The 15653-nt window shown below is 33.4% G+C and overlaps 2 protein-coding genes across 5 annotated transcripts; one reads left to right on the forward strand and one right to left on the reverse strand.

Moving 5' to 3' along the window:
- Positions 1–1381: 1381 nt before the first annotated feature.
- Positions 1382–10883, forward strand: LOC108769141 (Niemann-Pick C1 protein). Of its 2 annotated transcripts, XM_018519962.1 has the most exons (23): positions 1382–2183; positions 2820–3034; positions 3327–3457; positions 3553–3682; positions 3785–3974; positions 4079–4171; positions 4515–4732; positions 4997–5095; positions 5179–5381; positions 5685–5885; positions 5999–6203; positions 6294–6410; positions 6714–6894; positions 6993–7120; positions 7379–7633; positions 7864–8027; positions 8357–8472; positions 8642–8784; positions 8950–9146; positions 9308–9539; positions 9815–9928; positions 10049–10211; positions 10304–10883. In XM_018519962.1, the coding sequence occupies exons 1-23, from the start codon at positions 1961–1963 to the stop codon at positions 10312–10314; spliced, it is 3729 nt and encodes a 1242-aa protein (XP_018375464.1). In that variant the 5' UTR covers positions 1382–1960; the 3' UTR covers positions 10315–10883. The 2 variants fall into 2 exon arrangements, with proteins under 2 accessions (XP_018375464.1, XP_018375463.1); XM_018519961.1 differs by having other exon boundaries at positions 10049–10883.
- Positions 10884–11194: 311 nt separating this feature from the next.
- On the reverse strand, positions 11195–14110 carry LOC108769142 (polyubiquitin). Of its 3 annotated transcripts, none has more exons than XM_018519963.1 (3): positions 13971–14110; positions 11844–13025; positions 11195–11627 (listed from the first exon to the last, which is right to left on the reverse strand). In XM_018519963.1, exons 2-3 carry the CDS (start codon positions 13016–13018, stop codon positions 11423–11425), a joined length of 1380 nt encoding a protein of 459 aa, XP_018375465.1. In that variant the 5' UTR covers positions 13019–13025; positions 13971–14110; the 3' UTR covers positions 11195–11422. The 3 variants fall into 3 exon arrangements, with proteins under 3 accessions (XP_018375465.1, XP_018375467.1, XP_018375466.1); XM_018519965.1 differs by having other exon boundaries at positions 11196–11809; positions 12254–13025; positions 13971–14109; XM_018519964.1 differs by having other exon boundaries at positions 11196–11809; positions 12026–13025; positions 13971–14109.
- Between the last annotated feature and the right edge of the window lie 1543 nt (positions 14111–15653).

Here is a 15653-nt window from a genome sequence, read left to right on the forward strand (position 1 = left end):
CGTTACGTGAACGGTACGTTAGCAATGAAATATATTATGATTACGATGATTGCTATATTCGTTGTTATTGTTCCTCGGTTGTAATGCGGAGACGTTTAAGAGTGATCCATTTGTACAATCATTGAGTCATTAAAATATGATTATTCATTATGGAAGTCCTGTCTCTTTTTATTCCCTTTTTATCCATACTATTGACGATAAGCGATGCAAATTGATTTCACTTTCAAATTTCCCATCGTATCGTACAAATTATCGCATTGATTTTATACAATTTATTGCCAATTTAATTTAATTTTTTGAAATTTAAAATAAACTTTGTAATATATACATATACATATATATGCATATATATATATATGCAATTAAACAATGGAGCGGAAAATCTGTAACTATAGGAAAAAGTTCGTTAAAAATTGACTTTAATTTTTGAACATTTTGTGGTCAACTGATTTAACTTACTTTACCGATAAACTAAAGTAAATTACCTCGATAAAATTGTAAAGTAATTTGCTATGCTGCATTTAATAAATACATGAAAACATTATAAATAGTTAAGGAATATTATCGGATAACTTAATTTATTTTGTAAAATAAAACTTATTTTTATCGCGTATATATTCTTTATAGTTCTTTAAGATTTGACATTGTATAATTATAGTCATTAAATATTAAGCAGTTCTTAAAAAATTAAGGATACAAAAATAAAGTATTAAGATATTATAAAATTATCAAAGAGAGATTATCTGTACGCGAATACTGTATGTTCTTTTAAACCCGTGCTGTAATATAAATACAAAAGCTTTATCGCATTGTTTTATGAGAGATACAAGATATCGATAACTCACAGGTGTTTGATAAAATTCCAGATTGATTTGTGAAATAATTAATAAATGTTGCAGATGATTAAACGAAGTAGTTAAGCCTACATACATAAATTGACTCCTAAACACTCCTTAAATTTAATTTATTTCGGGAATTTATTAAAAAGAATATTTATACATTCGCATGTATTTAAAAAGAGTCATTTTAACTAAGAATAAAGAAAACCAAATGTAATGGCGAACAATTTACTTGTTTCCATTATAACTTTATTCTATTCATTCTATTTATTCCTAAAATAAAACGAAAGAAGGTAATGACCATTATCACATGCAGCTATCGATGAGTTTTCACAAATGAATATTTCATCTAATTCGATTCCAATCGAACAGTTGAAAAGGTATCAACATCCCCATCTATCAGCTACGCTATATTTCGCTATTGATAAGGACACAGAATTCTCACAGCTGCGTGATAAGCTGGTAGGGACAGGTGGCTTGATAAATACAATTCGATATAATAATGTACATCGATAATTCGAGACAGTTGTTCATTCGATCTGGGAAAGGGAATATAATGCTAATTAAAATATCTAAATATCTTGAAACTCTCATTAATAAATCCGACAGTTCGACCGACGAGTCGTAATCCGCAAAGTGAAACAGACAGAGAATCTGCGAAGCGAAATATAATTGCAATATCCTCGGTAATTACAGTGACTATATAAAATTACGGAAAGAATTATGGTGAATATTTGACCGGAACAAAGCCGTTAAGTTTGAAGTTAGATTCCAGTTTATATCATAAAGAAATTAAATTGTCTACTGCATTAAAGTGAGAGATTTATCGTGCGGGAAAAATTTATCAATAATTTACGGAAAATGAATGGGAGCGCGAGATCGGAATTCGTTCGAGAAAGTACATGGTCGAAGAGTGGTATTTATCACGTTAATCTCGCTCGCGATTGATTTGCCGATGATAATAGCAGCGTCTTGAAGTTAAAAGTTCAATTGCTGCTTCATGCACCACGGGACATCGGCTGCTATTAAGACGTGGAATCGAGTGATTTCGGGACGTTCTTTACGGTGAAAATCCTTCGATTATAATAACTTCGATTAATAACTTCAAGTACACCCTCAAAATGACACGATTGGAAGTGTTCGGTTTTTTTCTCGCGCTGTGTTACGTCTTGATTTCGGCGGATGAACAACAGTACTGCGCGTGGTACGGTGAGTGCGGAATGGATTGGGAGACATTTTTTCCACGGACTTGCGTGGCAAAAGAAAACAAGCCCCAGCCGATCAACGACCCGACGGCCGAAGCTGTTTTAATGAAAAAATGTCCACATTTCTTCCAGAACGGCGGTTTGTATATTGAAGTATGTTTTTGCGAGATTTGTTTGTCGCGATTGTCAGTGATTGGAAGATACAAAGTGACACCTTCGTTTTCAAGGATAGGAAAGAAGGTGTCACGACGCTCAGGGGCTTCGACCGATCATTTTAATTAAGAGAATTCTAATTCAATGAAAATTTTAAGTGATAATTCATTTAAGAAAGATAACAAGGCTTTTATCATACTTAAATGCATGCGTATTCTACTTTATAGTCATTAATGAATTTTTTATATGACAAAAAATAAGAAGATATAATTGTAGATATTATTATTGATATTATTATTATATAGATATTATAGATATAATTATAAATATTATTATGGATATATAATTATCTATATATATTTTTTTTTATTTTTGGATACTTTTTTCTGAAACAGTCTAACCACTTTGATCCCACACAAATAATTGTTTTAATGGTTTTCTTCAATCATTGTTTCAATAGTTTTCTATGATTCTATAATACCGTATGACTCTACAATAAACTTGAGAAAAACTCAATTTGAAAAGAAAACAACAAATTTTCTTAGGCGATTTGACCACCCCACTCTTCTCTAATTTTAATTATGTGCGTTTACGTAACTAGAATGTGTTTGATGTCCTATAGAACCGCCAGAGCAAACATGCTGTGATGCAAATCAAATCCTTACGATGGATAAAAGCATGGACATGGCGGAAAGTATTTACGGCAGATGTCCGACTTGCGTAAGAAATATGTTTCGACTGATTTGCGACTTCACATGTAGCCCCGAACAGAGTAAATTCGTAAGGGTGACTAAAAGTGCTGAGGAAAATGGCATAGAGTATGTCGTCGAATCTCAGGTGACCCTCAGAAGTGTATTTTGGCTCTTACATTCTAATTTCCTCAAAAAAATAAATCTAAACGCACAAAAACAGAAAAAGTAATAGACGAGTAATTACATGTTTAAACTCTTACAGGCTAAACAATAAAATAGCGTTGTAATAAAATTAATAATAATAAACATAAAAAATAGTAAATTAATATATATATTTAAATATAGCAAATAATTGTAATAGATAATTATAATTTGTGACGGCAAAATTAAAAACAATTTGTAGTAACAGAATTTAAATGTTGCTGACCGTACTGTAGATTCACATCACGGAAGCATTCATAAATGGAACTTACGATTCTTGCAAAAATGTTATCAATCCTACTAGCGGAAATTTGGCCATGGACATAGGTTGTGGTACACTCGGAGCCAGTAAATGTTCCCCAAAATTGTAAGTAAACAGTATGATGCCCACGTGCGATTATCGAAACACTGAATGAAATAGAACAAACGACGCATAATACACATGGCGTACAATTCTTAAAGGTGGTATGAATACTTGGGCAAACTGAACCCTTTCAAGCCCTTCGATATGGAATATATTTACGACGCAGCTGACGGATGGGATGCTGAACCATGGAATATTACAACCAAGAATTGCAGCGAGGTTTATGATGTAAGTGCGAGAGGAAGAAATACTCTCTCTTCATCGAAATTTATTTATTCATCTTAAATTTAACATGTTAAAGTGTTTGTTTTCTATATTTGGTTTTGCTAGAACTCGTCTAAGGTCTGCAGCTGCGTTGACTGTCCCATCGCGTGTCCCTTCGTTGAATTAGACATTGACACAAATGATACGTTCATGATTGGCGAATTTAGTGGCTACGGCGTCATAGCGGCTATACTTGTCATTTTGATTACAATTATAGTAGGTGGCATATACACAGTGATCAAGAAACGTAAAAACGGTATGAACAGTAAAAAAATCAATCTTAAATTGATATTCGAATTTTTTAAAAAACTTTCTGTTTAATATATTTCAAATTGTTCCTAAATTTCTCTGCACTGTTAGGTTCTTCCAAGACACCAACAAAAAAGACGGACAGAAACTGTAGACAAAGCTATCAAAAAGTCTTCGAAGTAGCCTTCGCTACTTGGGGAACAGGTAATTGTTTCTTTCATAAATATATAGTTTTATGTTACATGTGTATGAGTGTGGATATCTTAGTTATAGAAATTTATTAATAGCAATATTTCTTTATGCATATTTTAATAATATAATTTTATGAAAAATTATATCGTAGAAATACACATAAAAAAATATTGTTATTATAATACATCTCTCGTATAGCTAAATGGAAATTAAAGTATTCAAAATAAATTACTATTCCTTTTTATATATATTATTAAAAAATTATTTCTTTATTATACTATTATACATATAACGTGTGAAAGAACGAATTTTTAGACGCAAATAATAAACATTAACGGTTCTCTATACTTAACAGCGTTCGCCAAGTATCCTATTATCACTTTGTTCACTATCTCCTACATCATTCTTGGTCTGAGTTATGGAATCACCTACCTCTCGGTAACAGTGAATCCCATAGAAATTTGGGCGGCGGCGAATAGCAGGGCGAGGGTAGAAAAGGATTATTTCGATAGTCGTTTCCAGCCGTTTTATCGGACCGAGCAAATCTTTATAAAGTCTATTGGTCTTGATAAGGTAAAATACTTGTTGCAATAATTATGATACAACAGTAATTAATATAGCCTCGACATTCTTGTATAAACATCCGAATAAAATCCGTAATATCTAATATTCCCCTCAATGTTTTTTAACATACATAATATATTTTTTAATATTTAAAAATATTAAAACAATTAAAATTTTTTTCATATTAAAAGAATGATTAACATTACGAACATATTTATAAGATAATAATAAAAGATTTTTTTTATATAAAAATAAATCTTTCTAATTCAATAGATAAGGCATAATACTACAATAGGAGTTATGGATTTCGGACCAGTGTTTAACAAAGAGTTCTTGCTAGCCGTGTATGACCTGCAGCAGCAGATTCTTCAAGTACATTGATACAATTAAGAAATTAATCATTCAGTATTTAAAATATAATAATTAAGGTTTTGAGGCTAATATTTTTAATACAGTTAGGCCAAGAAACCGGCGAAGGACTAGAAAAGATCTGCTATGCTCCTGTACAAAGCGAATTTATCGGACCAGTTACTCTTGATCTCTGCACTGTACAAAGTGTATGGGGATATTTTCAAAATGACCTCACTTTGTTTAATAAAACAGAGATGATCGGAGAATACAAAACTAACTATTTAGATTACTTGTACAAATGTATGCAGTAAGTACGATACGCTCACGTTTGTATGTCTAATGAATCGTGCAATAATTGCATTTAATAAAAATTTACGACAGTAATTTAGTGCTCCTTAACCTATCGTTTATAAGTTGGAATACTAATAATAAAATTCGATAATAATAATTAAAAAAAAATAATTTCGAAATTTTGAAAAAAATGTGAACGTGTCAAATTTAAAAAGTAACAAGTCATTGGATCTTTCTTTCAAATGTATAATAAAAATTGCGTAATAAAAGTTGTTGAAAAATTCCGTTATATTTAAGATCTTAATAAATCATCTTTCAGAAATTCTTTTAATCCAGACTGCATGGCGCCGTATAAAGGACCCATAATACCTGCCATAGCGATCGGAGGTTTTCTGAGAGAAGGAGAATTTCAATACGAATCCTCGGATTACATTACAGCGACTGGATTAGTTTTAACGTTTCTAGTACGAAATTCTCTTAATGAGGAGGACCTCGTTCCGATCATCAAATGGGAACAACGGTGCGTAAAAGTCAAAAGAAAAAAGAGAATAAAATTGAATGAGGATGGCACCGATAATAATTATTAATGCACGAATTATATGTATTAAACTGCGCGATTATTGTAAATTTCAGCTTCCTTGATTTTATGGAAAAGTGGAATCAAGATGGTCGACCTGATTTTATGGATGTCGCATGGTCTGCCGAAAAATCGATACAGGACGAATTGGATAGAACATCGAAAACGGAAATGATGACGGTGGTTATCAGTTACCTTGTTATGTTCGTTTATGTCGCCTTAGCTCTCGGTAAAATGAAGGCTTCCGTTATTGGCTGTTTCGTAAGTTTTACCTTTACATTTGATCTCGTAAAATTATAAAATACATAAATATATGATGCAAAACGCTTTAATTATAATTTTCCAATTCAGACTGAAAGCAAAATCGTATTGAGCGTCGGTGGAATCATCATAGTTATAGCATCAGTCGGTTGTTCTCTTGGTATTTTCGGCTATATTGGCGTACCAACCACTCTGCTCACAATCGAGGTATTATAATTAATTTGGAGAGTAATATAATATCCATTTAACATTCACAGTCTTGTACGTAAATTTCTTACAAATACGAAAACAAATTACGGTAATAAGATTTAAATAAGTGTATAATTTTGTAAAAAAAAACATTAAAGTAAGTAAATTATTTCCTAATGTTTTTAAATAATACAAAATTAATATGGACGGTAAAAAAATTCATCGAATCTATATTCATCAAATGTAATTTAAACAATGTATTGTATTAATAATAGAGACATTTATACAGGTACAACAATTTAATGATAAATTATTGTTCAGGTAATTCCTTTCTTAGTGCTAGCTGTCGGAGTCGACAATATTTTCATCTTGGTGCAAAATCATCAAAGAAATCCACGAGATGTCGACGAAACAATTCCAGAGCATATCAGTAGAGTTCTGGCTGCAGTCGGACCCTCAATGCTGCTTACCAGTACATCTGAATGTTGCTGTTTCCTCATTGGTACGTAAAGATATCACATACAGTTATTTTAAAAAAACAAAGAAGAGTAGAGCCTTTCTTTCCGTTTGTAATTTTAATGTAAAAACTAAAAATTTCAGGAGCATTTTCTGCAATGCCAGCGGTCAACACCTTTGCAATGTACGCCTCGGTATCAATTTTAATAAATTTCCTCCTTCAAATAACAGCTTTTGTTGCTTTATTGTCGCTTGACTCCCGAAGAGCTGAGGTAAATTGTATAAACATTACTTAACAATTTTTATTAATAGTTTTGCTGTGAGAGAAATCGTGTCTTTAATAATTAATAATACACATATACAAATGCAAATTGATATTATTTTAATTATATCCACACATTATATAATTATTTCGATTTTGGAAGAAATTTTAATCATCCTAATGACGATCAATATTTCAATTTTTAACGAAAGTCTCTCTCAAAGTGTGGCTTGTACAATTTTTAGAGCAAATGGCTGATATTTTTTAGAATAATCGCTTGGACGTTTTCTGCTGCGTTTCCGTCAAGAATAGTTCAAATGTCGACGAACGCGATGGTATTGTTCATGCAATCTTCGAGCGCACCTACACGCCGTTTCTGATGAAAACGCCAGTCAGAGTTGTCGTCATAATGATCTTCGTCGCCGCTCTCGCTACTCATGTGATAGTTTTTCCGCAGATGGAGATTGGTCTGGACCAGAAGCTCTCGATGCCCGAAGACTCTTATGTTCTCAAATACTTTACGGTAAAGAGTTCTTTTCGAAAAAACAATGAAAATCGAAATATTATAATTATTACAATTCAACGCGTGCAATCATTTTGCGTGCAATCGAAGCGAGAAATATTTTTCTCTTATTAAAATTCGAGAGAAGGCATTTACTTTATATTTTTAGAATATCATGTTACATTTATTATACGCGCGGAATATTATTATATAAATAGCATTATAACTATAAATGACTGTTGTATTTTCAGTATATGGAAGATCTTCTTTCGATGGGACCACCTGTATACTTTGTGGTGACAGAAGGCCTGAATTACAGCAAGAAGGAAGTACAGAATGTCATATGCGGCGGTCAAGGATGCAACACAGATTCTTTATACACACAGATTTATTCGGCTGCCAAACAATCCTCCGTGTTTGTATTTCTCATAGTTTAAGGAATCTCCAAAAAATATGTTGCAAGCCAAAAAAAATTAAGAAAATAAATAAACGAAGACAATAGGCTAATGAGAATTGGCGCTGTGAGGAGGTCCACTACTCTTCCATGCATTTATTTCTCTTCTACTTCGTGTTCTAACATAAAATAAAATATCTATTTGTTTTATTAGACTAATTTTATGCTCTTTTACTGCTAATCAATTTGGCATTTGCAATTATTTTCTGGGGATCTTTGTAGCTAAATTAAAAATATTTATTTGAAAATATCACTCATGCAGGAAGAACTTTATTTATTAATCATTACAGATCTTATTTGTCTAAAGCAGCTTCATCTTGGATAGATGATTACCTCGATTGGTCGTCGATTGGTAGCTGCTGCAGATATTACGCGAACAACCAATCCTACTGTCTGCACACTAATGGTATGTATTATCACATAAAATTATTATATTAATATACATGTTACGTATGTGTATGTAATATATCAATTTTCAGGTAATAATGTCATTTAAGCCATGCTCTTTAAGCTTATACGCAATTTTCTTTCTTATTAACTTAGCAAATTTAACTTGACGATAAAATAACTTATAGGTGACTGTGAGCCATGCAGGATTATCATTGACCAGGATACTTCCCGTCCGAATAAAACAGGTTTCAGGAAGTACATCCCGTATTTCGTGAACGATATTCCAGACGAAAAATGCGCCAAAGCTGGCAAAGCCCTTTATTTCGATGTGAGTCAACATTATTAGGAATCATCACATTTTTTGATAAACTAAAATGGAGTATTTTTATGCACAAAATAAATTCTTTTTAATTCTAAAAACGCAACAGTAAAAACTAAAAATTAGATTTTTTTAAATAACAAAATATGCTAATAAAAATTCTTGTTTGAACAGGCAATAAACTTTTATTACGATGAGTATGGTCTAACAAATGTCAATGATTCATATTTCATGGGTTACCATACGCCCTTAAAAAAATCATCCGATTGGTACGAGGCATTGGAAGTTGCCAGGATAATATCGGAAAACATCACAAACACAATCAACAATGCTAATGTGTCCGATCAAGAAATCCGTGTATTTCCATATAGGTAAGATTTCAATAAATTAAAAAGAATTCTATGCTTTTACAATCGTCTAATTTGAAAAATTGGTAACTTCGCAGAATATAAATTGCTAATTTTAAAAAATTTTTATACTTTTCTTACTATCATGTATTATTATCGAATAAATTTTTCATTGCGTGTTATAGTGTATTCTACGTGTTCTACGAGCAGTATTTAACTATCTGGCGGGAAACCTTATCGTCGATAGGTTTATCCCTTGCTGTGATCTTCGTGGTGACGCTATTTTTCACAGGAATATCATTATTCTCCACAGTGATAGTCGTTCTTACTGTCTTGATGATAATAATCAATTTGGCGGGTCTAATGTACTGGTGGAACATCAGTTTGAACGCAGTTTCTCTCGTAAATTTAGTTATGGTTCGTATATTTATTTTATTTTTGCTCGTTTTCTCTAATGAGATATCACCTATATAATTAAATAATTAATTTTTATTATAAATTTAATAAAATATTATATTATATATATAAATATAGGAATATTTATTCATTTATCAGATTACAATATAAAATTTGATCATTATTTAATATTGTATGTATGTGTTTAAAATAATTATATTTTTTAAAGTAAGTTGTTAAATTATATAATAAATTAGCTATATTATTATTATGCACTAAAGTATGAATTTTTGTAGGCGGCTGGTATCTCCGTAGAATTTTGCAGCCATATAGTGCACTCCTATATTACTTCTGCAGAGACGACGAGGATCGGTAAAGCATCGGAAGCTCTTTCTGTCACGGGAAGTTCTGTAAGTCCATTCAAATGTCGTGAAACACAATCGATACTAGTTTAAATACCTAAAAAAATCTCTAATTTTCTTGGATAAAATATATTTTGTATATAAATCCGTTTTCACGGTATTTCACAGGTATTTTCTGGAATTACTTTGACCAAATTTGTGGGAATCATAGTATTGGCGTTTGCAAAAACACAGATTTTCCGAGTTTTTTATTTCAAAATGTATTTGGGAATTGTTCTGTTTGGAGCGGCTCACGGTCTGATATTCTTACCAGTGTTGTTAAGTTTTATAGGTAAGTATTGCATAATCACATTAAAAAAGCCGCTAATTTTTTAAAATGTAATAGGATATGCAACACAATAATGTAATTATTAATTATTACAGGACCTGTATAGAATACTTATTGTTCTATGGAGATGGTAAGAAAAACTTGTAAAAAAAGTGCACAGCAATGGAAAAGCCATTCCATGTGACTTGTGCTTATTTAGAGATTATCAGTATGATTAGTACGTAAATTATTTTATTGGTATGATATAACTACAAAATTTTAATTTCTGCATCGTTATTCGAATATCGCCTGCATTAGACTGGATACACAGTTGTGTATTAATCAACGTGTGACAATCATCATGTATATAATTGTATATATATTCAGCAAATCTTAGTGCAATTTTTTATCGAACCTGTCTTATTGGAACTTTCCAGCAAGAGAGACACAAATTAACACAACAATCATCCTGTCCTTGTTTGATAATCAATAAGAAACAGACAGAATGACTCTCGTGTCGATTTGTGCCTTTGCTGGAAAGCTCCCATTATGTCGCGTGCGTTGTATGTTAGCATAAATATTTTTGAAATTATCTTTTTTTTTCTAAATCTAAGAGTGCAGAAAATATATTGATATTTGTATTTATATTTATTGATAAGTGAAGAACAAATAGTCGAATTTGTAACTTTATCAGTATTCGTCTTTCAAGTGATTGTAATATCAAACATGTGAAAGATATAACTTATTCATCTATTAATTAAGCATTAAAATCAACAAAATTAAATATAGATTATTTACTTTAAAACATAATTTAATATTTCATTCTGTAATAAAGGTTTCTCTCGGGGAGTCTTATATTGTAACTCAAATTTTATATTGTAATAAAGGTATCACAAGTAATACGACAAATTATATTTGCGAACTTATATAATAAATACTACACGAAGGAATTTTTTGATTGGGCTTTAAAGTTTATAGAAAAATCATTTGAGCTTAATCCTAATGCAATGTTTATTAGACAAGAATGCGTTCATTTGCATATATATTTGGATTACATTTTCTTACATTCTTGTTATACTTCGACATGAACATTTTTCAAAGTAATATTATAAGTATATGTAGCTACTTGAAACAGAAATTAAAAAAAAAACGTTAAATATATAAATGCTACCGCAATACTACTGATGCTATTCTTTTTCAATTTGCGACTAGCGGACCTTTCTGTAGATTCCAGCTCACAAGAGCATACCACCGCGAAGTCGTAAAACTAAGTGGAGTGTGGATTCTTTTTGGATGTTGTAATCAGAAAGAGTTCTGCCATCTTCCAGTTGTTTGCCGGCGAAAATCAAACGCTGTTGATCCGGTGGAATTCCCTCTTTGTCCTGGATTTTGGCCTTTACGTTTTCGATGGTGTCTGAAGCTTCGACTTCGAGGGTAATGGTTTTACCGGTCAGAGTTTTCACGAAGATTTGCATTCCTCCTCGAAGACGCAGAACCAGATGAAGGGTGGATTCTTTTTGGATGTTGTAGTCGGAAAGAGTTCTGCCATCTTCCAGTTGTTTGCCGGCGAAAATCAGACGCTGTTGATCCGGTGGAATTCCTTCTTTGTCCTGGATTTTGGCCTTCACGTTTTCAGCTTCGACTTCGAGGGTAATGGTTTTACCGGTCAGAGTTTTCACGAAGATTTGCATTCCTCCTCGAAGACGCAGAACCAGATGAAGGGTGGATTCTTTTTGGATGTTGTAGTCGGAAAGAGTTCTGCCATCTTCCAGTTGTTTGCCGGCGAAAATCAGACGCTGTTGATCCGGTGGAATTCCTTCTTTGTCCTGTATTTTGGCCTTCACGTTTTCAATGGTGTCTGAAGCTTCGACTTCGAGGGTAATGGTTTTACCGGTCAGAGTTTTCACGAAGATTTGCATTCCTCCTCGAAGACGCAGAACCAGATGAAGGGTGGATTCTTTTTGGATGTTGTAGTCGGAAAGAGTTCTGCCATCTTCCAGTTGTTTGCCGGCGAAAATCAGACGCTGTTGATCTGGTGGAATTCCTTCTTTGTCCTGGATTTTGGCCTTCACGTTTTCGATGGTGTCTGAAGCTTCAACTTCGAGGGTAATGGTTTTACCGGTCAGAGTTTTCACGAAGATTTGCATTCCTCCTCGAAGACGTAGAACCAGATGAAGGGTAGATTCTTTCTGGATGTTATAGTCTGAGAGTGTCCTACCGTCTTCCAACTGTTTACCAGCGAAGATTAAACGTTGCTGATCAGGAGGAATGCCTTCTTTGTCTTGGATCTTAGCTTTTACGTTTTCTATTGTGTCAGAGGCTTCAACTTCAAGGGTGATGGTTTTACCGGTGAGAGTTTTCACAAAGATTTGCATTCCTCCTCGAAGACGCAGGACCAGATGAAGTGTGGATTCTTTTTGAATGTTGTAATCAGAGAGAGTTCTACCATCTTCAAGTTGCTTACCAGCAAAAATCAGACGCTGCTGATCCGGAGGAATTCCCTCTTTGTCTTGAATTTTAGCCTTCACGTTTTCGATGGTGTCCGAAGCTTCGACTTCGAGGGTGATGGTTTTACCCGTAAGAGTCTTTACAAAGATCTGCATGCCTCCACGAAGACGCAGAACAAGATGAAGCGTAGATTCCTTCTGGATGTTATAGTCGGAAAGAGTTCTGCCATCCTCTAGTTGCTTCCCAGCAAAGATCAAACGTTGCTGATCTGGAGGAATACCTTCTTTGTCTTGGATCTTAGCTTTGACATTCTCTATAGTGTCAGAAGCTTCCACCTCAAGGGTGATGGTTTTTCCAGTGAGTGTTTTTACAAAGATTTGCATGATAAATCTGTAAACAACAACACATACAATATTATATTATAATAATGTAAGTTTAATATAATCTTTGTATCATTATTAGTAAAATTCTGTCACAATATAATAATTATTGGATGCTTTCTATTTGATTTTGACACAAGCTGACACAAGTGTCATTCTGTTTTTGTTATTTATGAAATGACAAGAAAAACATTTGGATTGACTTGTGTCACTAAATAGAAAGAATACATTAAAAATTTTAACTGCAAAAATACAAGTTTAAGAATAAAGAGATTTAATTCAGTGTAGAAAAAATAAGAATGGTAATTTTATATCACATTTGATTCCAACAATATTCTCACAAATGAAATTGTCTTGGATGTTTCTATTTAGTAACGTAAATATCATTCCATCTTTCTCAGCATTTAATGAGCAACAAAAATAGAAAAATACTTATGTCATCAAATAGAAGTATACTTTTTTTCTATTTTACACAGTTTTATGTATTTTATTTGAGTAGGCCTTTACAAGGTATATTGTAGTCATAGATTCCAATTGCAATCAACTTAACGGTACAAACACTTCGAAACGTTAGATTAACGAAGAAATTAGGTCAAAGACATGTTTCGTAGCAACGAACGATTTACAGGTCGCAACCTCTAGAAACAAAGCATCTATCCACATAATGGCGTCTTTCCAAAAGACAATAATCTCCGACATCCTTCTCTGACACTTTAATCTACCAAATTTAATATAGGACAAACCTAAAGTATTATTTCACGTGTTCAAGGTAAACGAACAATTCGAAGCTTGCTACAAACCTAATGTAGTATAATCGATCGCAAGGTACAACAGCAAGGAATTAACTTGGCAAAATGGAAGGACTCATGGCGTCGACAGAAAGCAAAATTTCTATCTGCGCAACAGCGACAATTTTCGCATATGATGATGAAACGGATAATCATCGATCACTTACCTGAAATCGAAACGATCCGCAGCTACTGACTCGCGATGCAATCGACAATATTCGATAAAAGAAACGTACAAGGACAAGCGTCAGTGGATCAACTTTAATCAACTCTCCGAACTCTGCTCTAACTGCTCACAAAATACTGTAGTATAGAAACGCACGAAAAATGACATCTGACGAGCGCATTTCCTGCGCATGCGCCAAACGTGTCAATAGGTCTGTTCGCGTTGCTTGCACTTTTGGCATTCGACATCTTCGCTTTCTCTCTTTTTAAGGCAAAATATGTATCTATCTCATTTTAAGTGCAAAAATATTTGAGGATTTCCTGCAAAAACCTATTGAGCATAATGGCGATAGCAATACTGGAAATAACCAATCAAATGTTCCCCAATATGCACTTTCCTGCGTATAATAGTGCTGGTTATGCTGGAACAGCCAATCAAATGTTACCCAATTTCACTCTCTTATTAGCCCGGATCCTCATACGAGCAACAGCGCTTTGACACAGAGCGCTAATTGGTGAAAAACCGGTTGTGGGGGTAAAATTTACCCCCATCACCCGTTTTTCACCAATCAGCGTTCGGTGTCAAAGCGCTGTTGCCCGTATGAAAATCCGGGCTTACGCATCCACGGGGGTATTTCACCTTGAGGTCGATTCTGTATCTTCAAACAAGATGAAAATTACAAAAGTGAGCAATTAACTAGGTGTTGACCAATTGCTGGGGCCCTATTCTGTAACTGTCTTTACACGCCTACCGACAGTTGTCGGTGTCGTTGCGCAGATATTTTATATAGTAAAAAAGCTGAGCAACGATACCGACAAATGTCGCTAGGCGTGTAAAACAGTTACAGAATAGGGGCTCTGGTTTCACACTGCATCCGATGAGCGTCGTACAACGCTCTGCAACCAATCAGAAAACAGGATTCCGATGGATTTTGCTTCGTATTATCGGAATCCAGTTTTCTGATTGGTTGCAGTGTGCAAGAGCCATCAATACAATTTTTGCCGCGCGGCAGAAGTAATATTACATCATTTCTAGAAGTTTTGCATGGTGAGGCCGATTTAAAAACATATGGCTCCTGCACACTGGGCGCGGCAAAATGAGACGCGGTAACTAATAAACACATTAAAAGCTGTAAGCTTGTTGGCTACCGCACATTTTGCCATGCGGCAAGCGTTTCCGCGTCCAGTGTGCAGAAGCCATTAAAATTATTGGTTAATGCGATAACTTCTGCCGCGCGGCAAGCGTTGCCGCGTTCTGTGTGCGGGAGCCAATAAACACACCGCCCGATCTTTAATTATTTCCATATTTCGAACCGCGTCGTTCGAACATGTTCATGTTGTTTTCCTCTCGTGAAATTTTTTTTGGATTATTATATAATTTTTTAGAATTTTTATCTAAATTTCAGAATTTTTCAGAATTTTTGTATAATTTTATAATTTATTTCAGAAAATTTCTGACTTTTTTTATATTAATCAAAACAGAGAAAGTGTACTGAGGAAAACTATATCATGTCTTTTCTAAAATTCTTTAAATAATATGTGAACTCTAAAATATTCTGAAATTTCTCGTTCTATAATTTCTGAAATAAACTTATGAAATCTAGAGCATTTAACAATATATACTTTTTCAAAAATGCTCATATATTTAAAACATAACGAATTTCTAAAAATATTATATATGAGAT

The sequence above is a fragment of the Trachymyrmex cornetzi genome, unplaced genomic scaffold (assembly GCF_001594075.2).
Source record: "Trachymyrmex cornetzi isolate Tcor2-1 unplaced genomic scaffold, Tcor1.1 scaffold859, whole genome shotgun sequence".
NCBI lineage: Eukaryota > Metazoa > Arthropoda > Insecta > Hymenoptera > Formicidae > Trachymyrmex > Trachymyrmex cornetzi.